Source organism: Dendrobates tinctorius, unplaced genomic scaffold, assembly GCF_039654945.1.
Source record: "Dendrobates tinctorius isolate UK_male_01 unplaced genomic scaffold, ASM3965494v1 ptg000422l, whole genome shotgun sequence".
Classification (NCBI taxonomy): domain Eukaryota; kingdom Metazoa; phylum Chordata; class Amphibia; order Anura; family Dendrobatidae; genus Dendrobates; species Dendrobates tinctorius.
In genome coordinates this window covers 588,469-613,299 of record NW_027362086.1, presented here as the reverse complement: position 1 = coordinate 613,299, position 24,831 = coordinate 588,469, and the positions used below count along the sequence as shown (strand labels likewise).

The 24,831-nt window shown below is 47.1% G+C and overlaps 1 protein-coding gene across 3 annotated transcripts in view; it reads right to left on the bottom strand.

Moving 5' to 3' along the window:
- The window catches only part of CNKSR1 (connector enhancer of kinase suppressor of Ras 1), a 149,244-nt gene that overhangs the window by 112,679 nt on the left and 11,734 nt on the right, over positions 1 to 24,831 (bottom strand). For 2 of the 3 annotated variants that reach the window (XM_073564015.1, XM_073564016.1), the window contains exon 4: positions 19,046 to 19,130. The exons of the other annotated variant lie outside the window; for it this stretch is intronic. In XM_073564015.1, coding sequence (XP_073420116.1) covers positions 19,046 to 19,130 — 85 coding nt within the window. The remainder of the gene's footprint in view (positions 1 to 19,045; positions 19,131 to 24,831) is intronic. 3 annotated transcript variants of the gene reach the window in all.

Sequence of the window (24,831 nt, the reverse complement as noted above, 5' to 3'; positions counted from 1 at the left end):
ACGTCTGGATCCTGGATCGCGGCGGCGGAGGAAGATGTCGGGGCAGCGACGATGACGGTGTGAGTATGAGAAACGGAGTGAGAGAAAGGAACGTATGTGGAGTGAAAGAGTGAGTGGACATGAGTGGAGGTGAAAGGTGAGAGGAGTGTGTGTTGAGGCGGTGTGGTGTGTTGAGGGTTAACGTGCGTGTGTGTGTGGTGACGTCACCGGTTACAACTGGACGGAAGTTGTTACAACCGGAAGCTGGTTAGGGCATTTATTATTATAGATAATGTAGCTAATAAAGCTATACTTTTTTTGACTTGATATATGGCATATGTAGTGATTGTTATAGGTTTATAAATTAAGGTGACTGTAAAATAGGTTTGTCTTTTCATTGTGCAAACATGGTTACATTCAATAGTGAAAACGAAAGTGTCTCAGGTACAGTAATTGATCACTGGTTAACCATTATGCTAACCTTTTGTTTTGTCATAGAGGACCAGTGCAGGAACCATAACAACCAATTAGGCTGCTTGCAAAAAGACGAGAGCTGGGATCCGATTGGTCACTGAGCGACATCTCATTGCACTTTTGCTCCGATAAACCTCCCCCACTGCAGAGGTCATCAGATTTCCAGGAATGCTACAGCTCAGTATTCCCATTACCCATTCAAATAATATGACCCTACACTAAGGGTCCATTTAAATGGACTGATGGGTGGTAGTAAATGTCCCCCGATGGGTAAAGATGTAAAGATCAGCATTCGTTTAAAGGGAATCTGTCACCCAATTTCTCGACTATGAGCTGCTGGCACCGCCATCAGGGGCTTATCTACAGCATTCTGTAATGCTGTAGATAAGCCCCCGATTTAACCTGAGAGAAGAAAAAGGAGTTATATTATACTCACCGGGGGCGGTCTTGATCCGATGGGTGTTGCAGTCCAGCGCCTCCCATCTTCTAACGGTGACGTCCTCTTCTTTGCTGCCTGTCGTGGCTCCAGCGCAGGCGCACTGCTCTGCCCTGTTGAGGGCAGAGCAGGATACTGCAGTGTGCAGGCGTCGGGAGAGGTCCGGCACCTGCGCACTGCAGTATTCTGTTCTGCCCTCAACAGGGCAGACAAGTGCGCCTGCACCGGAACCACGACAGGCAGCAAAGAAGAGGACGTCACCGTTAGAAGATGGGAGGCGCCAGACAAGACCGCGACACCCATCGGACCGGACACCGGGGTGAGTATAATCCAACTCTTTTTTTCTTATCTTTCAGGCTGCATCGGAGGCTTATCTACAGCATTACAGAATGCTGTAGATAAGCCCCTGATGTCAGTGCCGGCAGTTCATAGTCGAAAAACGGGGTGACAGATTCCCTTTAACAGTTTACACAGAGAGACCGCTCTAAACAATGTGCACTGAACTATTTCCAATAGACAGTCTTGTGTAAGAAGGATTCGCACTACAAAAAACAATGTGCTGCCAAGAACAATTATTTTAAAGATTGCATAAAAATCATTTCACCCGATGAATGAGCATTCGAGTGAGCGGCAGCCTGTTGACACTGAAAGATTATCGTGAAACGAACGTTTCTAGGAGAATTCGTTCACGATAATCTTGCAGTGTAATTGCACCTTCATAATGTGATAGTCTTGTATGGAAATCTGGTGTCAGAAGGCACATGTGATACATCTAAACTGGAAAATAAAAGTTCTCTGGGTAAAAAACACCTTTCAATAACACTTATGGGAATATTTTGCTTTGCTCATTTGCCGCTTTTACTCACATCAAGTGAAATGGCTATGGAGGCAATAGCTGCTGTGAGACATGACCGCGGTATATACAAAAACGTCACACGGGCAGATAAATGCCCACATGATCATGAAAAAATGCCATACTGTGGAAACTTCTGGGGGTACAGACAGTAGCATAGCTAACGTGGGGGCGATGCAGAAGGGGCGGTGGGCCCGGGCCCCATGCTCTGAGGGGCCTACCTGGAGCTACACTACTGTAACTGCATCGGCATGCAGAGCGCGCCCATAGAGTTACACTGTGACAATGCAGGAACATACGACCTCCCTGCACTGCTGCCTGCCCGCTATGGAGTACCTAAGCAGGAGGGGGGCTGGGTGCCAGCTGTGCTCCCCATTCCTCCCCCGTCATGGATGCCGATACAGCTGACCAACATTGATGAGAGAGGACATTATGCTCCTTCTCCCATCATTACCCCTGTCAGCATCTGACGTCCCTGACGCAGACAATGGCAGGGATCGCAATGTCGTCAATTCTCGGCACCAGCGGTCAGTAGATGTGTGGGCGGTAAGAGCAGCAAAGTATTTATTGTTCTTATGGTGTGCCTATGGGGGGTGCATTATACTAGACTCTGCCTATAGGAGGGGGGTGCATTATACTATACAGTCTGCCTATGGGAAGTGAATTATACCATAGAGTGAGTGAGTGAGTGAGTGAGTGAGTGAGTGAGTGTGTGTGTGTGTGTGTGTGTGTGTGTGTGTGTGTGTGATGGGGGTGCATTATACTATATAGAGTCTGCCTATGGGGAGTGCATTATACTAGACACTGCCTATGGGGGGGTGCATTATACTACAGACTGCCGACTGGGGGTGCATTATACTATAGAGTCTGCCTATGGGGGGTGCATTATACTATAGAATTAGCCTATGGGGAGTGCATTAAACAATATAGTCTGCTTATGGAAGGGTGCAATATGCTATAGAGTCCGCAATATGCTATAGAGTCTGCCTACCGAAGGTTGCAATATGCTATAGAGTCTGCCTACGGGAGGGTGCATTATACTATAAAATCTGCCTGCATGGGGAGGTGCATTATACAATATAGAGTCCGCCTACAGGGAGTGCACTATACTATAGACTCTGCATTATACTACAGACTCTGCCTATGGGGGGGGGGGTGCATTATGCTATAGTCTGCCTATGGGGGGGTGCATTATACTATAGATTCTGCCTATGTGGGGGCTGCATTATACTATAGAGTCTGCCTATGGGGAGTGCATTATACTACAGATTCTGCCTATGGAGGGGCTGCATTATACAATATAGACTGCCTATGGGGAGTGCATTATACTATATAGAGTCTGCCTATGGGGGGTGCATTATACTAAAGTGTACCAATGGGGAGTGCATTATACAATATAGAGTCTACTTATGGGGAGTTCATGATTAGACTATAGATTCTGCCTGTGCACTATACTAAAGTGTGCCAATGGAGGGTGCAATATACAATGTTGACTTTGCCTATGGGGGGGGGGTGCATTGTACTAAAGAGTGTCCCAATGGGGAGTGCATTATACAATATTGACTTTGCCTGTGGGGAGGGCATTCCACTATAGAGTCTGCCTATGGGGAGGGCATTCCACTATAGAGTCTGCCTATGGGGAGGGCATTCCACTATAGAGTCTGCCTATGGGGAGGGCATTCCACTATAGAGTCTGCCTATGGGGAGGGCATTCCACTATAGAGTCTGCCTATGGGGAGGGCATTCCACTATAGAGTCTGCCCATGGGGAGGGCATTCCACTATAGAGTCTGCCCATGGGGAGGGCATTCCACTATAGAGTCTGCCCATGGGGAGGGCATTCCACTATAGAGTCTGCCCATGGGGAGGGCATTACACTATAGAGTCTGCCCATGGGGAGGGCATTACACTATAGAGTCTGCCCATGGGGAGGGCATTACACTATAGAGTCTGCCCATGGGGAGGGCATTACACTATAGAGTCTGCCCATGGGGAGGGCATTACACTATAGAGTCTGCCCATGGGGAATGGCATTACACTATAGAGTCTGCCCATGGGGAATGGCATTACACTAGAGATTCTGCCCATGGAGAGGGCATTATACACTAGAGATTCTGCCTGTGTGGGGGCGGTGCATTATGCTATAGTACGTGTGTGTGTGTGTGTGTGTGTGCGCGCATTATACAATAGAGTCTGCCTATGGGAGGGTGCATAATAAAGAGTTTGCCTATGGGAGGGTGCATTATGCTATAGAGTTGCCTATAGGATGGTGCATTATGCTATAGAGTCTGCCTATAGGAAAGCGCATTATGCTATAGAGTCTGCCTATAGGGAGGTGCATTATACAATATAGAGTCTGCCTATGGGGGGGTGCATCTAACTATACAGTCTGCCTGTGTGGAGGCGGTGCATTATACTATAGAGTCATTCTATGGCGAGTGCATTATACTATAAAGTCTGCCTATGGGGAGTGCATTATTCTATATAGAGTGTGCCTATGGGTGGTGCATTATTCTATATAGAGTGTGCCTATGGGTGGTGCATTATACTATATAGAATGTGCCTATGGGGGGTGAATTATGCTATATAGAGTGTACCTATAGGGAGTGCATTATACTATATAGAGTATGCCCATGGGGAATGCATTATACTGTAGATGCCTATGAGGAGTTCGATATACTATACAGGCCTACGGGGAGTGCATTATACTATAATGAGAACTATCTGGTGCATTATACTATATGGAGGCTATCTAGGGGGCCATCAAAGTATTGGAGCCATTAAACAGTTTGGGGGCTAGAGTCTACCTATGGGGAGGGCATTATACTGGAGAGTCTGCTTGTGTGAGCGGGGCGGTGCATTATACTATATAGAGTCTGCCTATGGGGGGGTGCATTGTACTATTGATTCTGCCTGTGGTGGGTGCATTGTACTAAAGAGTGCCCCAATGGGGGGTTCATTATACAATATAGAGACTGCCTACGGGAGGGTGCAATATGCTATCGAGTCTGCCTAGGGGAGGGTGCAATATGCTATCGAGTCTGCCTAGGGGAGGGTGCAATATGCTATCGAGTCTGCCTAGGGGAGGGTGCAATATGCTATCGAGTCTGCCTAGGGGAGGGTGCAATATGCTATCGAGTCTGCCTAGGGGAGGGTGCAATATGCTATCGAGTCTGCCTAGGGGAGGGTGCAATATGCTATCGAGTCTGCCTAGGGGAGGGTGCAATATGCTATCGAGTCTGCCTAGGGGAGGGTGCAATATGCTATCGAGTCTGCCTAGGGGAGGGTGCAATATGCTATCGAGTCTGCCTAGGGGAGGGTGCAATATGCTATCGAGTCTGCCTACGGGAGGGTGCAATATGCTATCGAGTCTGCCTACGGGAGGGTGCAATATGCTATCGAGTCTGCCTACGGGAGGGTGCAATATGCTATCGAGTCTGCCTACGGGAGGGTGCAATATGCTATCGAGTCTGCCTACGGGAGGGTGCAATATGCTATCGAGTCTGCCTACGGGAGGGTGCAATATGCTATCGAGTCTGCCTACGGGAGGGTGCAATATGCTATAGAGTCTGCCTACGGGAGGGTGCAATATGCTATAGAGTCTGCCTACGGGAGGGTGCAATATGCTATAGAGTCTGCCTACGGGAGGGTGCAATATGCTATAGAGTCTGCCTACGGGAGGGTGCAATATGCTATAGAGTCTGCCTACGGGAGGGTGCAATATGCTATAGAGTCTGCCTACGGGAGGGTGCAATATGCTATAGAGTCTGCCTACGGGAGGGTGCAATATGCTATAGAGTCTGCCTACGGGAGGGTGCAATATGCTATAGAGTCTGCCTACGGGAGGGTGCAATATGCTATAGAGTCTGCCTACGAGAGGGTGCAATATGCTATAGAGTCTGCCTACGGGAGGGTGCAATATGCTATAGAGTCTGCCTACGGGAGGGTGCAATATGCTATAGAGTCTGCCTACGGGAGGGTGCAATATGCTATAGAGTCTGACTACGGGAGGGTGCAATATGCTATAGAGACCAGCGCTGTGGAGTCGGAGCCGTGGAGTCGGAGTTAGTTTTGGTTGGAGTCGGAGTCGGTAGAAATGTACCGACTCCAGCTTTAAAAAAAATGTATTAATATTTCATAATTGAACTTTCATATGAATTTTATAAATGTTACTCAAATATATATGTTCTATCAAACTATGAACAACAGTGATAAGCAGTTCTGCTGGAGATAGAGACATTTCTTACTTCTTGTGTGTCACTGTTCTCCACTGCCCTTATCTAATCTTATACTTGGTTAACCTCATGCTGCCCCAACCCCCCTACTTACAATGTATGAAACTGAAAGTGAAAATGTGTTGCAAATTCTTAGTAGTAAAGCTCCTCCTCTAGACTAGATCATACTAGGTGTGCGTCTTCCAAGCATCTCACAGCTGCCTGCTACTCAGAAGAGGAAGACTGTAAGAAGTATTATCCTTTCAACAAACTTTGCATCAGTTAACTGTGAGTACATGAGGAATAATAACAGTATTACTAACCACTATATCAGTTGTACGACCTGGCAATTTTGTACAATTGTTTTTAGGAAAAACAATTGTCATTTGGATTGTGAATGCAGAATTAAAAACCTGAGAATGTCAAAGAAGCATCACATTAAATCAGCTGTATTTGAACATTTCACCATCACTCAAGATAGAAAACATTATGTCTGTCAGTGTATGACAAATGATCCAGACGAAAACAAATGCTGTGAAGCCAAGATGAGTGCATATTCAGGCAAAGATAAAAATGCTCCTACCAGAGATTCTAATCTAAAGAGACATTTACAGCGCTTTCATCCAGAAGTACTGAAAGCAGTGGATGAGAGACTGCATCCAAACCAATGAACCAGTGCCCAGCTCTTCCAGCCAAACAAAGGAGCAGAGAACTTTGCAGCCATCAGTTGCAAGATATTTTGTCAGTGACAAAGTTACTGTGACAATGACAGTAGATATATTTAAAAAACAGATCATAGAGCTTGTTGTAAAGGATATTGTGCCTATTTCATTATTTTCACGACCAGCTTTTGTGTGTCTGAATGGGGAAATGGCCCGCAAGCTTGGTGTTTCTCTGGAGAGAGAGAGTATTAGAAAATTAGTAATCGAAGAAGCTTTTAAACAAAAGTTAGAACTTAAAAAAAACTCTCAAGGGACACTTTCTGTTTCTTAAAATGGATGCCTGCACACGTCACAGAGTGAACTATTTTGCCATCAATGTCCGATTTGTTTGTGACAAAAATGAAATAGTTACCAAGACATTGGCAGTAAAAGACACCAAAGCTCATCACACCAGTGAGTTTCTCCAGGTCTTGGTGGAAAAGGTTCTGCAAGACTATGAACTTAAAAAAGAGCAAGTTCTTTCTGTCGTAACTGACAATGCTTCAAATATGATAAGTACTATTAAGCTAATGAATGAGAGTAATGATGGTGACCAGCAGCTAGAAGAACATTCTGGGTCCACAGACACAGAAATGTTTGAAATAGAGGAACACAGTATTGTAACTGAGGAGCAAACTGAAGTTGCTTCAGATGAACAGCAACATGATAGTTTAGATGATCTTGTTGAAACTGTGTCAATATGTTCTTTCATTCATCACATGCGCTGTGTTGTGCATACGCTACAGCTGGCTATAAGAGACAGTCTGCTAGAAGGATATGCTGCTGCACTGATTGGCAAGGTGAGAAAATTGGCTACTGTTGCCAGAACCCCTAAAGTTGACTCAATTTTGAAGAGACGTGCTGGAAAAGGGGCAATTATTGATCAAGCCACACGATGGGGCAGTACTTAATGATTCAGCGCTTGGTTGAAATGAAAACCTTTCTTGTAGACATGGCTAACCCTCAACTGACGCTAAATGAAAGTCAGTGGAATCAAGTGACTGAGCTGGAAAAATTGCTAGAGCACCCATTTACAGTGACTAAAAAATTACAAGCAGAGGACTTAACTCCAGGTATTTTCTTAAAGGAGTGGAAGAACCTGATGATTCGCCTGTCCCAAAGAGGAGGGTTAATTGCAAGTGGCATTGCTACATCAATGAAACGGAGAGAGGAGCTACTATTACAAAATAACATTCTTTTGGCAGCTGTTTATGTAGACCCAATGCATCGGATTCTTCTAGATGATCAACAGCTAAGTAAAGGAAAAGAAGCTCTGTTTGAAATAGCAGTAAGGATGAAAGGGTTGCAGAACAGTCAGGAGGAACAAGAAGAATTTGGTCGTCCTGCCACATCTTCACCCTCATCATCAACTGATGAAGAATTTAATTTCGAAAAATATTTGGATCACAAGGACCGTGCAAAGCGTTCCCGCATAGAAGAAGAGTCATCCCCATCAAGGAACACAGCCAGTACATTTCAGCAGAATTTTTCATGTGCACTAAAAGAAATTGAGAAATTTGACCGTTCATCAAAAATAACAGTGCAACAAGCGATTCCTCTGTATCCTGACATTGTCAGAGATGTTGCCCGAGTGGTTACTGCTTTGCCACCAACACAAGTTAGTGTAGAGAGGTTGTTCTCTGCTCTCAAAATAATTAGATCAGATTTGAGGGCATCCATGAAGGAGGATCTGACAGAGGCAATACTTTTTCTGAGGACAAATTTATAGATTTCTTCTTATTAACTGCATAAAAGTGTTTATTGCATATTTACTTACAGTTTAGAAAAGTTTATAAAAGTTATTTGCTATATTCTAATTGTATTCTAATAAATGTAGTTTTTGCTCTAAGTGGTCTGATTACTTATATGATGGTGAGAAACTGAATAAGCACGATGTTTAATATTTTACAACAGTAAATTTGTTATGAATTGGCCACTTATGAAGGAGTCGGAGCCGGAGTCGGAGCCTGATAAAATCCAGGAGTTGGAGCTGCAACTGTGGATTACCGACTCCACAGCCCTGCTAGAGTCTGCCTACGGGAGGGTGCAATATGCTATAGAGTCTGCCTACGGGAGGGTGCAATATGCTATAGAGTCTGCCTACGGGAGGGTGCAATATGCTATAGAGTCTGCCTACGGGAGGGTGCAATATGCTATAGAGTCTGCCTACGGGAGGGTGCAATATGCTATAGAGTCTGCCTACGGGAGGGTGCAATATGCTATAGAGTCTGCCTACGGGAGGGTGCAATATGCTATAGAGTCTGCCTACGGGAGGGTGCAATATGCTATAGAGTCTGCCTACGGGAGGGTGCAATATGCTATAGAGTCTGCCTACGGGAGGGTGCAATATGCTATAGAGTCTGCCTACGGGAGGGTGCAATATGCTATAGAGTCTGCCTACGGGAGGGTGCAATATGCTATAGAGTCTGCCTACGGGAGGGTGCAATATGCTATAGAGTCTGCCTACGGGAGGGTGCAATATGCTATAGAGTCTGCCTACGGGAGGGTGCAATATGCTATAGAGTCTGCCTACGGGAGGGTGCAATATGCTATAGAGTCTGCCTACGGGAGGGTGCAATATGCTATAGAGTCTGCCTACGGGAGGGTGCAATATGCTATAGAGTCTGCCTACGGGAGGGTGCAATATGCTATAGAGTCTGCCTACGGGAGGGTGCAATATGCTATAGAGTCTGCCTACGGGAGGGTGCAATATGCTATAGAGTCTGCCTACGGGAGGGTGCAATATGCTATAGAGTCTGCCTACGGGAGGGTGCAATATGCTATAGAGTCTGCCTACGGGAGGGTGCAATATGCTATAGAGTCTGCCTACGGGAGGGTGCAATATGCTATAGAGTCTGCCTACGGGAGGGTGCAATATGCTATAGAGTCTGCCTACGGGAGGGTGCAATATGCTATAGAGTCTGCCTACGGGAGGGTGCAATATGCTATAGAGTCTGCCTACGGGAGGGTGCAATATGCTATAGAGTCTGCCTACGGGAGGGTGCAATATGCTATAGAGTCTGCCTACGGGAGGGTGCAATATGCTATAGAGTCTGCCTACGGGAGGGTGCAATATGCTATAGAGTCTGCCTACGGGAGGGTGCAATATGCTATAGAGTCTGCCTACGGGAGGGTGCAATATGCTATAGAGTCTGCCTACGGGAGGGTGCAATATGCTATAGAGTCTGCCTACGGGAGGGTGCAATATGCTATAGAGTCTGCCTACGGGAGGGTGCAATATGCTATAGAGTCTGCCTACGGGAGGGTGCAATATGCTATAGAGTCTGCCTACGGGAGGGTGCAATATGCTATAGAGTCTGCCTATGGGGAGTGCATTATACTACAGATTCTGCCTATGGGGAGTGCACTATACTATAGACCAGGGGTGAGCAATTTATTTTGCCATGGGGCCGCATTAGAAATTGGGATGGTGTCAGAGGGCCGGACTAATATAATTAACTCAGTTGTACCCAATACTATATATGTATATAATATATAGTATACATATGCTATCTTTTCATAAACAAAACAGTATGTTAAACAATGCAAAGATTTACAATACAATGAAAATATGGACCCTGGCCTGACGTAAACACCCAGTCCAGACCCAAACACCCAGTCCAGACCCAGTCGAAAGTAATTGATGCTAGCTTTACTTTGCACCACAGTGTCACTGGTCTGCTTGCAGCAGTATAGATCACACCACGCCTCCACGTTTTAGCACAGAGTTGGAGGCGCGGTGTGATGTATACTGCTGCAAGCAGACACCACCAACGGCATCTACGCAGCCCTCTCTCAGACCACGCCCTCCTCCAGCCTCGACCAGTCAGCGCCGCAGGTCTGGTGTGTGTGTGCTGGAGGCAATGTTTCAGTGCCGCTCTCAGGAGGTCGGGGTCCGCTCCGCTCACCGCCGCGTCTGCCGGGACTCCTCTGCTTCCTGCTTTCCTCATGAATGATTCATGAGGAAAGCAGGAACCAGAGAAGTCCCGGACCCCTCCGCAGGCCGGTCACAGGTAGTGGGCGGGCCTGATGCGGCCCGGGGGCCGCCCCTTGCCCAGGTCTGCTATAGACTCTGCCTATGGGGGGGTGCATTATACTACAGACACTGCCTATGGGAGGATGCAATAAGCATTAGAGTCTGCCTATGGGAGGATGCAATATGCTATAGAGTCTGCCTACGGGAGGGTGCATTATACTATATAATCTGCCTGCGTGGGGAGGTGCATTATACAATATAGAGTCTGCCTATGGGGAGTGCACTATACTATAGACTCTGCCTATGGGGGGGTGCATTATGCTATAGAGTCTGCCTATGGGGGATGCATTATACTATAGATTCTGCCTATGGGGAGTGCATTATACTACAGATTCTGCCTATGGGGAGTGCATTATACTACAGATTCTGCATTATACAATATAGACTGCCTATGGGGAGTGCATTATACTATATAGAGTCTGCCTATGGGGAGTGCATTGTACTACAGACTCTGCCTATGGGGGGTGCATTGTACTATAGAATCTGCCTGTGGGGGGTGCATTATACTAAAGTGTACCAATGGGGAGTGCATTATACAATATAGAGTCTACTTATGGGGAGTGCATTATACTATAGATTCTGCTTGTGCATTATACTAAAGTGTGCCAATGGAGGGTGCATTATACAATACAGAGTCTGCCTATGGGGGGGTGCATTATACTATAGTCTGCCTATGGGGAGTGCATTATACTATATAGAGTCTGCCTATGGGGAGTGCATTGTACTACAGACTCTGCCTATGGGGGGTGCATTGTACTATAGAATCTGCCTGTGGGGGGTGCATTATACTATAGTCTGCCTATGGGGAGTGTATTATACAATGTTGACTTTGCCTATGGGGAGTGCATTATACTATAGAGTCTGCCTATGGGAGGGTGCATTATACAATAGAGTCTGCCTATGGGGGGTGCATTATTCAATATAAAGTCTGCCTATGGTAGGGTGCAATATGCTATAGAGTCTGCCTATGGGAGGGTGCTATATGCTATAGTCTGACTACGGGGGTGAATTATACTATAGAATCTGCCAATGGGGGGTGCATTATACTACAGACTCTGCCAATTGGGGGTGCATTATGCTATAGAGTCTGCCTATGGGGGGGGGCTGCATTATACTATAGAGTCTGCCTATGGGGGGTACATTATACAATATAGAGTCTGCCTGTGGGGGGTGCATTATACTAAAGTGTGCCAATGGAGGGTGCATTATACAATGCAGAGTCTGCTTATGGGGGGTCAATTATACTATAGTCTGCCTATGGGGAGTGCATTATACAATATAGAGTCTGCCTATGGGAGGGTGCATTATACAATATAGAGTCTGCCTATGGGAGGGTGCATTATACAATATAGAGTCTGCCTATGGGAGGGTGCATTATACAATATAGAGTCTGCCTATGGGAGGGTGCATTAAATAATATAGAATCTGCCTATGGGGAATGCATTTTACAATATAGAGCCTGCCTATGGGAGGGTGCATTATGCTATAGAGCGGGGGTCTCAAACTCGGCAGAGTAAATGGGCCGCACACAAAAAAATTTGAGCTGGCAGGCTGCATTCCTTTCAAACTTAATACACCCCCTACACAGGCGGCTCTGCTACATCTACCCTGTAAACCCCTCCTGATCCCACAGATAAACTTAACTTCATCCAGCACCATGCAACCAGTACAGAAAACAGCGTCCTGCATACACTGAGGCCCCTGATCATGTGACTCCTGACTCCTCCCCCTCCTGTGACCTCATCCCAGGTCCTGTGCACACAGAACAGACATGTGGTGCACCGCAGGCCGCAGATGCCTGCCTCAGGGGCCACGTGTTTGAGACCTCTGCTATAGAGTCTGCCTATGGGGGAGAGGGGTTGTATTATACAATATAGAGTGACTACGGGGAGTGCATTGTACTATTAACTGCCTATGGGGGGGTGCATTGCACTATACAATCTGCCTGTGTGGGGGCGGTGCATTATACTATAGTCTTCCTATGGCGAGTGCATTATACTATAAAGTCTGCCTTTGGGGAGTGCATTATTCTATATAGTGTGCGCCCATGGGGAATGCATTATACTGCAGATGCCTATGAGGAGTTTGTTATACTATACAGGCCTTTGGGGAGTGCATTATACTATAATGAGAACTATCTGGTGCATTATACTATATGGAGGCTACTAAGCGGTCAGTATACAGTGTGGGTGGTACTATACAGCAAGGGGTCATTATGCTGTGTAGGAGGGAGCTGTAAAGGGGGGAAACTCAGGACATTATTAATGTAAAGTGGGCACTTATTGTTATAGGGGAACTCAGATTACTTTGACTATCAAAGGGGCACACAGGGCATTATTACTTTGTAGGTTTCTCGGGGGCAAAATGTGGGCACTGTTTTCTAAGGCACTTGCACATGACATTACTATATTCTACAGGTTTGTTTTACCATCTAAAGGGCATACAGTACCACACAGTAGGTGCAGTAATGTCGACACATACGGCAGCAGCTCAGCATTGGGGTATCAGCAGGATAAGGAGTTTGTGCAGGTTGGGAATAGATGGTGATGGAGCTGCAAATATAAGAAGTGAAACGTGTCTGTTGTAATATCTGCAGCAGAGTCCTGGCTGAAGAAGTTATGTTGGTCTGGGCCGGATGGAAAAGATGGGAAAAGTGAACAATTCCATCAGAAAGAAGGTCAGCAGTAAGCCACCATCTATAACTGTGCTGTAATCTCTTACAAGTTCCAAAGGATTGGCATCTACCATTGACCATATGGCGGTTATATCAATGTTGGTCTTTGTATAGAGATTATTTTCAACAACAGCGCAGTCATCTGATGAGATTCTACTACATCCACTATGAGAAAGCGTCACCCAGTTATAATCAAGGTTACCTGGCTAGGGACCCATTCAGAAGTCCCCCCAACCAGAACTCTAGCTACGCCTCTGGGTACAATATTTGAAGAAAAGAGGTATACGGGGGAATTTGCAAATATGAAGACTGAGGGTAAGTTAACACCTATACTTAATGCAGATTTTTCCACATCATGATCCATACGTGTTACATGCAGATTTTGCTTAAGAAAGTCTTAGTTACTCACCGGTTAACAGTATTTTTCATGACAGCACCACCTGAGAGAGGATCCGCCCTTCAGGAACAGGAAATCATACAGATACATAAGGGCGGCATCTCTCCCACGCATCAGTTGGTTTACAGAGCACCAGAAAGGTCGCTTTAAAAGGGACAGATTTTTTTGTAGAGGCTGATGAAATAAGTTCAAACAGGGCCTCTGTCATGGCCGTGAGGACTAGGTTTAGATCCCATGGCATAAACCTATCTTTTACTACCGATCTGGACCTGCCTGCTTTAATAAATCTACTGATCCAATAGTTACTGGCAATCTAGCGGTTAAAAAGGGCCCCTAAGGCTGACACTTGTACTTTAACGGTACTGGTGGAAAGCCCCATGTCCAGACCTCTTTGTAAGAACTATAGGATCTGCGCTGTGTGGACTGTCCAGGTACTACCCCTGAGTTCTGAAGGAATCTTTTCCAGATCCTAACGTAGATTTTTGTTGTGATCGGCTTTCTGCTCTTAAGCAAGGTGTTAATCAAGGCTGGGGAGAAACCTCTCTCTTTTAGCAGTGACTATTCAAAATCCACGCCGTCACAAGTAGGCCAGTCACCTGAGGATGGTAAACTAGGCCCTGGGATAGGAGATCCGGGATGTCCGGTAGGACCCATGGGTCAGACACAGACATGGTTCTGAGGCATGCCCTCCTGGACCAAAATGGGGCAATCACTATAATCTTCACCTTGTCCTTCCTGACTTCTCATCACCAGGGGTTGTAGAGATAGGGGAGGAAAGGCGCATGCTAGCCTGAAGTCCCACTTTATTAGAAGAGCATCTAATGCCAGAGGGTCTTCTCTGGGATTTAGAGAGCAAAACTGAGACACTTTCCTATTCTCCCTGGTGGCGAAAAGGTCCACTTCTGGCTGCCCCAATTTTTGTACGATCAGGTCGAAGATGGAGGTATTTAAGGACCATTCCCCTTGTTTTAGAAGGTTGCGGCTTATGAAGTCCACCATGGTGTTTTCTCTTCCTTTTATATGCAGAGCTGTTAAAGACAGAAGATGCTGCTCTGCCAGTTGGAACAGCAGCTCTGCTACATTCATCAGGTGTCTGGAACGAGTCCCACCTTGGTGATTGATGTAAGCCACTGTGACCTGATTGTCAGGAAATATTCAAACATGGGGACCCTGTAGATACACAAGGAGGCTTTTAACAGCCTGCTCTACTGCTGTTAGCTCTTTCAGGTTGGAGGACATTTCTACCTGATGGTGCTCCCATAGGTCCTGGACTAAGGCCCCCCAACCGGTAGGGCTTGCGTCCGTGGTGATGTTATATTCCCAGGGCACCCCTCTGGCTAGATTGATTTCCTCTAGCCACCAACCAAAGGATTTTATAGTATTTTGGGACAAAGTCAACTGGCCTTCTAGGTAACCCCCCAGGATTTTTTGATGAAGTAAAACCTTGCCCTGTAGTACCCTTGTATGGAACTCAGTCCACCAGACCGCGGAGATGATGGACAGGAGGGAAACTAGGAGAAACATGGCTTTCCTGAGGGACATGGTGGGGTTATTGGAGGCGTTCAAGACCTGATAACGTAGGCGAATCAATTTTTCGAGTGGCAGACGACACTCCTGATCCTGCGAATCTAGGATTAGGCCCAAGAACTGCTGAATTCTCATGGGCTGTAGACGGGACTTTTTAATGTTTAGTAGCCACCCTAACTGTTCCAGGGCCGACTTTGCTTTTTGCAATTGATCCAGACAATGGTCTGCTGTTTTGCCTACAATAAGGAAGTCATCCAGGTAGGGGATTACCAGGATATCTGATTAGCGCAGATGGGCCATAACCTCCGCTATAACCTTAGTAAACACTCGGGGAGGCGACCGCAATACCAAAGAGAAGGGCAACATATTGGAAATGGTGTACCGACCCCTCTAAATGAACCGCCACTCTAAAGAAACGCTGATGAGACGCATGGATGGAAATATGGTAGTAGGCGTCCTTTAAATCAAACACCACCATAAAGCAGTTTTCAAACAGTAATTTTATTGTAGAATTGATTGTTTCCATTTTAAATGGGTGAATGACCAGGAATTTATCGAGTGCCTTCAGATTGATTATGGTCCTGTAAGAGCCATCTGGCTTACAGACCAGGAATAGAGGGTAGTAGAAGCCTTTGCCTTTTTCTGCCTCCTGTACCTTCGTCAGGACCTTTTTATAGCATAGGTCACGGATTTCGTTTTCAAGGGCAGCTTGTTCCGATAGGGAAAACCTGAGAGGGGTGATCTTAAAACTGTTCCGGGGATACAGGAAAATTCTAGCCGCAGACCTGAGGCTACCAACCCCAGGATCCAGTTACTGTTTGAAATCAGTGACCAGGCCAGGTAGAAGGCAGATAGTCTACCTCCCACCGGAGCCGCTAGTCATTGGGGAGGCTTCTTGGTCTCACAGGATGATCCTTCCTGACGACGCCCTCCAATCATAAACCTGATACCTTTCTTTCTCTTATCTTCCCATCTGCCTCAATTTCTGGGCAACCTTCTACAGAAATATCTCTTCCTAGTGAAGGGACGTCTATAGGAAGGGGTTGGCAGGCTAGGGAATTTCTTTTTATCATCCCCGGCTTTCTCCAAAAGCTCATCTAGAACTGGACCGAAGAGATATTCCCCCTCACATGGGATGGAGCAAAGACGGGATCTGGCCTGGATATCTCCGGGCCAGTACTTCAGCCATATAGCCTTTTGGGCTGCATTTGATAGACCTGCGGCTTTGGCCACCATCCTTGCCGAATCTGCTGAAGCATCGGCTAAAAAGGCTGCAGCATTTTGGATTGTAGGAAGGGTCTTCAGGATGGACTCTCTCGATGCTCTGTCTTCTAACTGTGACTCAAGCTGGTCCAGCCTGACCATCATAGATCTGGCTGTGCAAGAAGCCACTACCACCGGCCTTAGGGTGCCAGCTGATATTTCCTATGTCCCTTTCAGAAAGAAATATGCCTTTTTGTCTAGTGGATCTTTCAAGAAGGCCATGTCGTCAAAAAGAATAGCAGATTTTTTGGATGCTTTAGCCACCACTGCGTCCAATTTTGGGGCTTTATCCCACCTGTTCACCAAGGGGTCCTCAAAGGGATAGCGTCGCTTAAAGGCTGGTGGCAGGGAGCCCTTTTTTTCTGGTTTCTTCCATTCCCTATTGATCAGGTTCTGGACCTTGTCGTTTAAATGGGAAAGATTTACGTTTCCTGGGGTCTAAGCTGCAGATCAGGTCTTGTGCTGACCGTTCAGGTTTTGCATCTGTTACCCCCATTGTGGCCCTTACTGTCTTGACTACCTTGTCCACCTGTTCTAGACTTAAGCAGAAACAATTGGAGTCTTCTTCTGAAGAGGATTTAGAAGAAGAGGTTGAGGGCTCTGAGGAATCTCATTTCCCCTAGGGGCAGCTGAGGAATCCGAACATGAGAAACTTGCTGCCTTTCTCCTCTTAGAGGATTCCCTTTGGGACAGAAACTTTAGAGAATCCTTAATTTCCATCCTGATAATTTCCCTTAGACTTGTAATGAAGTCAGGGGTCTCTTCCGCCACCTGCAGAAGCCGGGAAAGTGTAAGGAACTATGCATGTTAATTAGGGACTACCACCCCTTAGCTTTTTTTTTCCCTCAAATCCCCTACCGTCTGCCGTATACATGACTGACACAGCTTTTTAGGGTAGGCGTCTGGCAAGGGACAACTGCAAAGGGCGCACTCCCTGTTTTTCGTTTTACCAGAGCACTTCATCCCCTATAGGAGAGAAAATATAAGGGGAACACTGCATCAGGGCACATTCACCAAGATCTCTTACCCGAGCAGTAGGAGCAGGTACCGGATCACGGGAGGGGTAAGCTGGATCCTTCATCCTGGGGGAACTTCTGCGGCTGGATTGCCCACTTCGTCCTCGGTTTTTCAGATGGGAGCTTGCATGGAGTTTCTCTGAGGCATGCTCCTGCTCTTGTTCCAGCTGGGCCACGGGAGCTTCCGGCTCATCCATTGCTGCAATGGGCCAAAAGCAGCCCTGCAGCATTTCTGTGGCCTTTTATGATCCTCCCCCGGAAATCCGGGTCAGCAGGCGATGTGGCCAGGGGTTGCTTTCCCCCTCCCCCCCCTTCAGGATGCCCACATCCTCCCCACGGTGCCCCCGCCGCTATGCTGGCACCCGCGCCGCCGCGACCCGGTGGAGCACAACAGAGAAAAGCCGGCCGGCATCAGACTTCCGGCCCGGCGCTGCTGGCCACGCCCCCGACCGCGTCACTTCCGGGGCTTCAGTGAACGCGTGAGGACATGCAGAATGACAGCGGTGCCATGGTTCGACCCGGCACGACCCGCTCCGTGCCCGCCACGCCAGCCGGCCCCAGATGACGGCCCGGACCACAGGACGACTGCACCAGGACGGACCCACGGGTTTGGGAGAAAAAATACTCACATGCCGGCGCTGGCCCTGGAGTCTGGCATCCTCTGGACCCCGCTCCCACCTGCTCCGCACATTGTCGTGGAGCCCTGCTCGGGCCCACGGTGGCTCTTCCAGGGACCCCGCACTGACAGATGTAGGAGACCCACCCGCTACCTGAGTCGGTCAGCCGGCCTGGGGATTCCTTGTCCAGGATGGTACGATCTGTAGGGAATCCTCTCCTCTAGGAACAGGAAAACAACTGATGCATGGGAGAGGTGCCACCCTTATGTATCTGTAGGATTTCCTGTTCCTGAAGGGTGGATCCCCTCTCTCAGGTGGTGCTGTCATGGACGATTGAATAATAGTCTCTGATTTCACCCTTACAATTGCAAAGGGTAAGTCAACACATTTTACAAGAGTTTTCGGTGAATAAAGCCCAACTGTTTTTAAACATCTACTGTAGACAAAGCACATACGTAATGGGCAACCCAAATAATAGCAACAAAACGGGAGTTTTGAATGCAGCATTTACTGCAGGATTTGGCTATGTATGAATACAGCCTAACAGACACCGCAGAAATCAATGTCTGCCTCAGATGCATGCTGACCAACATAAAGGTGTACAAAAATTCCTATTAACAATTACTAGAACATGAAATCTAGTTTAATATTCTTTCCCATTATGCAAAGCAAAATATGTTTTTCTTGTTAAATAGTATTATATACTACTGTTCTTAATGTGGAAAGACCCTGGTGAAAGAATTGGCTCCTGCAAAGGTCACATCTTCAGGCTTCTAACTGGACTGTAAGAGTGATCTATTCATGTCTCCTTAATAGGCAATCAAACATTGACTGAAAGGTAAAATATACAGAAACTTACCTTATGTAGCAGCTCTGCCAGCTCTACACAAAGCGCAATAACATCCCGACTAGCGGAGTAATCATTCAGGCGTGTGAAGAGATACCTGGAGATGTAATTTATACAATGCAATTATACAATGATACACTGTGTGCACAATTATTGGGCAACTGACCATAACATCATTTTTATATTTTCCAAAGCCATGCTGTATAAACCAGAATACTTATTGGATGAAGTAGATCAGCTGATATGTATTTGTGTAATGAAGGAAGATGAGGCCAAAGGATATTACCACCCTTTGTCAAGGTGTACAGAACTATTAGGCAGCTTTTCCTCAGGCAAAATGGCTCAAATAAGAAATGTAATTGAAAAAAAACTCAAAAATAAGGACAAGTTTTATAGAGGGAAGCAGCACTGCTTAAACTGCTAAGATATTGGAGTGTGATTACAGAACCATCAAAAGTTTTGTTGCAAATAGTCAACAGGGTCACAAAATACATGTTGAGGGGAAAAAAAAAAAAAAGACGCACATTAACTGCTAAAGATAAGAGAAGAATCAAATCTGAAGCAACAGGAACCCATTATCCTCCAGTGCTGTCATATTCCAGAACAGCAACCTCCCAGCAATTCTCAGAAGTATAATAAATATCTGACGGTTATCTATCGATCTATCTACAGTCATGTCCAAAAGTTTTGAGAATGACACAAATATTAATTTTTACAAAGTCTACTGCTTCATTTTTTCTAATGGCAATTTGCGTATACTCCAGAATGTTATAAAGAGTGATCAGCTTAACAGCAATTACTTGCAAAGTCAATATTTGCCTAGAAAATGAACTTTATCCCCCAAAACACATTTCAACATCATTGCAGCCCTGCCTTAAAAGGACCAGCTAACATCGTTTCAGTGATTGCTCCATTAACACAGGTGTTGATGAGGACAGGGCTGGAGATCAATCTGTCACGATTAAGTAAGAATGACACCACTGGACACTTTAAAAGGAGGCTGGTGCTTGGCATCATTGTTTCTCTTCTATTAACCATGGTTATCTCTAAAGAAACACGTGCAGTCATCATTGCACTGCACAAAAATGGCCTAACAGGGAAGAGTATCGCAGCTAGAAAGATTGCACCTCAGTCAACAATCTATCTCATCATCAAGAACTTCAAGGAGAGAGGTTCCCTTGTTGCCAAAAAGGCTCCAGGGCGCCCAAGAAAGACCAGCAAGCGCCAGGACCGTCTCTTAAAAGTGTTTCAGCTGCGGGATCGGGCTACCAGCAGTGCAGAGCTTGTTCAGGAATGGCAGCAGTCAGGTGTGAGTGCATCTGCACGCACTGTGAGGCGGAGACTCTTGGAGCAAGGCCTGGTCTCAAGGAGGGCAGCAAAGAAGCCACTTCTCTCCAGAAAAAACATCATGGACAGACTGATATTCTGCAAGAGGTACAGGGAGTGGACTGCTGAGGACTGGGGTAAAGTCATTTTCTCTGATGAATCCCCTTTTCGATTGTTTGGGACATCTGGAAAACGGCTTATTCAGAGAAGACCAGGTGAGCGCTACCACCAGTCTTGTCTCATGCCAACTGTCAAGCATCCTGAAACCATTCATGTGTGGGGTTGCTTCTCAGCCAAGGGAATGGGCTCTCTCTCAGTCTTGCCTAAAAACACAGCCATGAATAAAGAATGGTACCAGAATGTCCTCCAAGAGCAACTTCTCCCAACCGTCCAAGAGCAGTTTGGCGATCAACAATGCCTTTTTCAACATGATGGAGCACCTTGCCATAAAGCAAAGGTGATAACTAAATGGCTCAGGGAACAAAACAGATTTTGGGACGATGGCCTGGAAACTCCCCAGATTTTAATCCCATTGAGAACTTGTGGTCAATCATCAAGAGACGGGTGGACAAACAAAAACCTTCAAATTCAGACAAAATAAAAGCATTGATTTTGCAAGGATGGACTGCTATCAGTCAGGATTTGATCCAGAAGTTGATTGAGAGCATGCCAGGGAGAACTGCTGAGGTCCTGAAGAAGAAGGGTCAACACTGCAAATATTGACTTGCTGCATTAACTCATCCTGTCAAAATAACCTTTTGTTACTCATAATATGATTGCAATTATATTTCTGTATGTGATAAAAACATCTGACAAACACACATAAAAACCAGAGGGCAGCAGATCATGTGAAAATATAATATTTGTGTCATTCTCTAAACTTTTGGCCATGACTGTATACTTCTAATCGAGATCGCTTTATTATGTCGAAAACTAGCTTTAAATTACATACAGATTGTAATGATTCCCAAGGGTGAACCCACTGGACCGCGGCAACGAACCTCCCCTGGGCGAGCGGGCCAGGTGGACCACCCCCTATACAGGGAGCGTTAAGGACAGGCCCAGGGGAAACTATTACCGCGGCAGCCGGTACCCGAGGAGGATAGAGGAGACACAGCAGGAGACTAGAGAGGCAGACGGCCGGACGTGCAGGGCAGGAACCACGGCAGACGGAGGGGACGGAGACACAGGCTGGCACGAGGAGACTCAGGCTGGAGGACACAGGCAGGCAAGGCTGGACGTGGACAGGAGGAGGCGAGGCAGGTTAGACAGGACGGACGAGATAGGTAGCAGGGTAGCGTGGCAGAGGGGACGGAGAAGGCAGGCAGGCGAGGCCAAGATCACTTGCAAAACACAAGTGACGATCAGGCAACGCCTAAGGGGAAGAGGCGGCCTGATAAGGACAAGTGCGGGAGTACTTCCGGGTCATAACCTGTACTGAGCTGGGAGGGCGGCCGGTCTCACCGAGTGCAACGTGCGCAGAAGGACCGGCCGCACACGCACCTGAGAGGAAGCAGACACGGCTGCAGGAGGAGGAGAGAGGACGGAGATGCGCCGGAGTGAGTATGACGGGGCGCGGGCAGCGATGGTGCGCGCAGCAGCGGGGTAGGCAGCGGCGTGACAGTACCCCCCTCCTTACGCACCCCCCTACCCAGACTGGAAAGAAATCGTACCAAAATCCGAGGAGCCTGGATGTTCTCCCGAGGCTCCCAAGATCTCTCCTCCGGACCAAAACCCTTTCAATCCACCAAGAAATAGGTTCTCCCTCTGAGCCTTTTCGTGGCGAGAATGTCATTAACCTAAAAGACATCATCAGCAGAAATAGGCTGTGGGGAACGAGTAGTAGAGGCATGGAATTGATTGAGAACCACTGGTTTCAGAAGAGAAACATAGAATGAATTGGGAATACGGAGCGAGGCTGGGAGCTTTAACTTGTAAGAGACGTCGTTAATGCGAGACAAGACGTCGAAGGGTTCGAAGTACCGAGGACCCAATTTGTTCGAAGGAATCTTCAGGCGGATGAATTTGGAAGATAACCACACTTTAATCGCCAGATTGATAGGGAGGTGTGTCCAAGCGCCTTTTGTCTGCGTGCTTTTTCATCCTTACACGTGCTTGGTCAAGAGCAGTCTTGGTCTCCAGCCAGATCCTGAAGAACTCCCCAGAGAGAAGATCGGCCGCCGGCACACCCGAGACAGGAGGAACCGGTAGGGGTATGCCTGGATGTTGTCCGTATACGATAAAGAAGGGATTCTTGGAAGAAGATTCGCTGGCGTGATTGTTAAACACGAATACAGCCCAAGGGAGTAAGTCTGACCAGTTGTTCTGATGAGCGTTGGAGAAGTGACGGAGGTAACTTACCAAAATTTGGTTGGTACGCTCTGCTTGACCGTTGGTCTGTGGGTGATAGGAGGAGGAAAAGTCCAGCATGACGTTCATGGACCTGCAGAGTGCCCTCCAAAACCAGGACGTGAACTGAACTCCCCTGTCCGAGACGATATGTTGGGGTGAGACCATGAAGACGGAAAATATGCTGGATGAAAATCTTCGCCAATTCGGGAGCCAAAGGTAGGCCAGGAAGAGGGATGAAATGGGCCATCTTGGAAAATCTATCCACTACAACGAGGATGACGGTGCAGCCCGAAGAGCGAGGCAGATCCGTAATGAAGTCCATAGCAACGTGCTGCCAGGGAGCCGAAGGGACCGGAAGTGGATGCAAGAGACCAGAAGGTAATTGCCTGTGAACTTTGTTGTGGGCACACGAGGGGCAGGAAGCTAAAAAACTTTGCACATCTTGAACAAGAGTGGGCCACCAGTAGTGACGAGACACGAGGAGGAGAGTCTTTTTGAACCCAACATGACCTGCAATTTTGGATGCATGGCCCCAGCGCAAGACTCGCCTCCTGTTGTTCTCAGGGACGAAGGTCTTACCAGGAGGTAGAGTAGACAGACTGAGGGGTGCCACTGTGATGATCTTAGAAGGGTCCATGATGTGCGTGGGCTCTTCCTCTGTATCACCAACAAGAAAGGATCTGGACAACGCATCAGCCTTGAGGTTCTTATTACCCGGATGGTAGTAAAGTTCAAAATCGAATCAGGCAAAAAATAAGGACCATCTAGCTTGCCGGGGATTCAGCCTCTGTGCCGTTCGAATGTATGCCAAGTTTTTATGGTCCGTGTATATCTTAAATGGATGCACAGCTCCCTACAATAGGTACCGCTACTCCTCCAATGCCAGCTTGATGGCCAACAGCTCCCTGTCTCCAATGGCATAATTTCGCTCCGAGATGGAAAACGTCTGAGAAGAAGCCACAGGTGACCAGTCGCCCAGAGGGAGACCTCTGCGAGAGCACAGCTCCGGCCCCGATGGCAAAGGCATCCAACTCCAAAATAAAAAGGTTTGTTAGTCTCTGGACAATAGAGGACGGGAGCTGAGGCAAAGGTTTGTTTCACGGTAAGAAAAGCTTTCTCGGCCTCAGAGGACCAGACGTGAGGGTTGGCCCCTTACGAATCAGAGAGGAGATTGGGGCAGTCAAAGAAGAAAAGTGCGGGATGAACTGCCGGTAATAATTTGCAAAACCAAGAAATCTCTGAATTGCTTTGACTCCATGAGGTTGTGGCCAGTTAAGCACGGCGGACACCTTCTCAGGGTCCATACTCAAGCTGGAATCAGAAATTATGTAGCCCAGGAACGGAAGAGACGTCTGCTCAAAGGCGCACTTCTTGAGCTTAGCATACAGGCGATTCTCTCGCAGGCGCAACAAAACTTGACGGACGTTCCTTCTGTGGGTAGACAAGTCCGGGGAAAAGACAAGGATATCGTCCAGATATACTACCACACAGGAGTACAGAAGGTCTCGGAAAACGTCGTTCACGAATTCCTGGAATACTGCGGGAGCATTGCACAGACCGAATGGCATAACCAGATATTCGTAGTGACCGTCCCTGGTGTTAAAAGCGGTCTTCCACTCATCTCCGGAGCGAATTCGGATGAGGTTGTAGGCCCCACGGAGTTCCAGTTTGGTAAAGATTCGTGCTCCTCGCAGCCGATCAAACAACTCCGGAATGAGAGGGAGTGGGTACTTATTCTTGACTGATATCATTGAGACCCCTGTAGTCGATGCAGGGACGAAGCGAGCCGTCCTTCTTGACGAAGAAGAAGCCCGCACCTGCGGGCGAAGAAGATTTCCGAATAAAACCTTTGGCCAAATTTTCCTGGACGTACTCAGTCATGGCTTGCGATTCGAGCGGATTCAGAGGGTAGATTCGACCCCGGGGTGGAGTAGAGCTGGGAAGGAGGTCGACTCGGCAATCGTAGGTATGATAAACAAAGCACAGAATGAAATATGTGCAAAAATACCTTGCAGTAAGACATAATAGTAGTCAGCAAGTGCTGATAAAAATATGACAGCAAATACAGGGTATTTAGTTGATAGTTTTTTTGCAAAACAATGTATGCCAAGCTGCTCCAC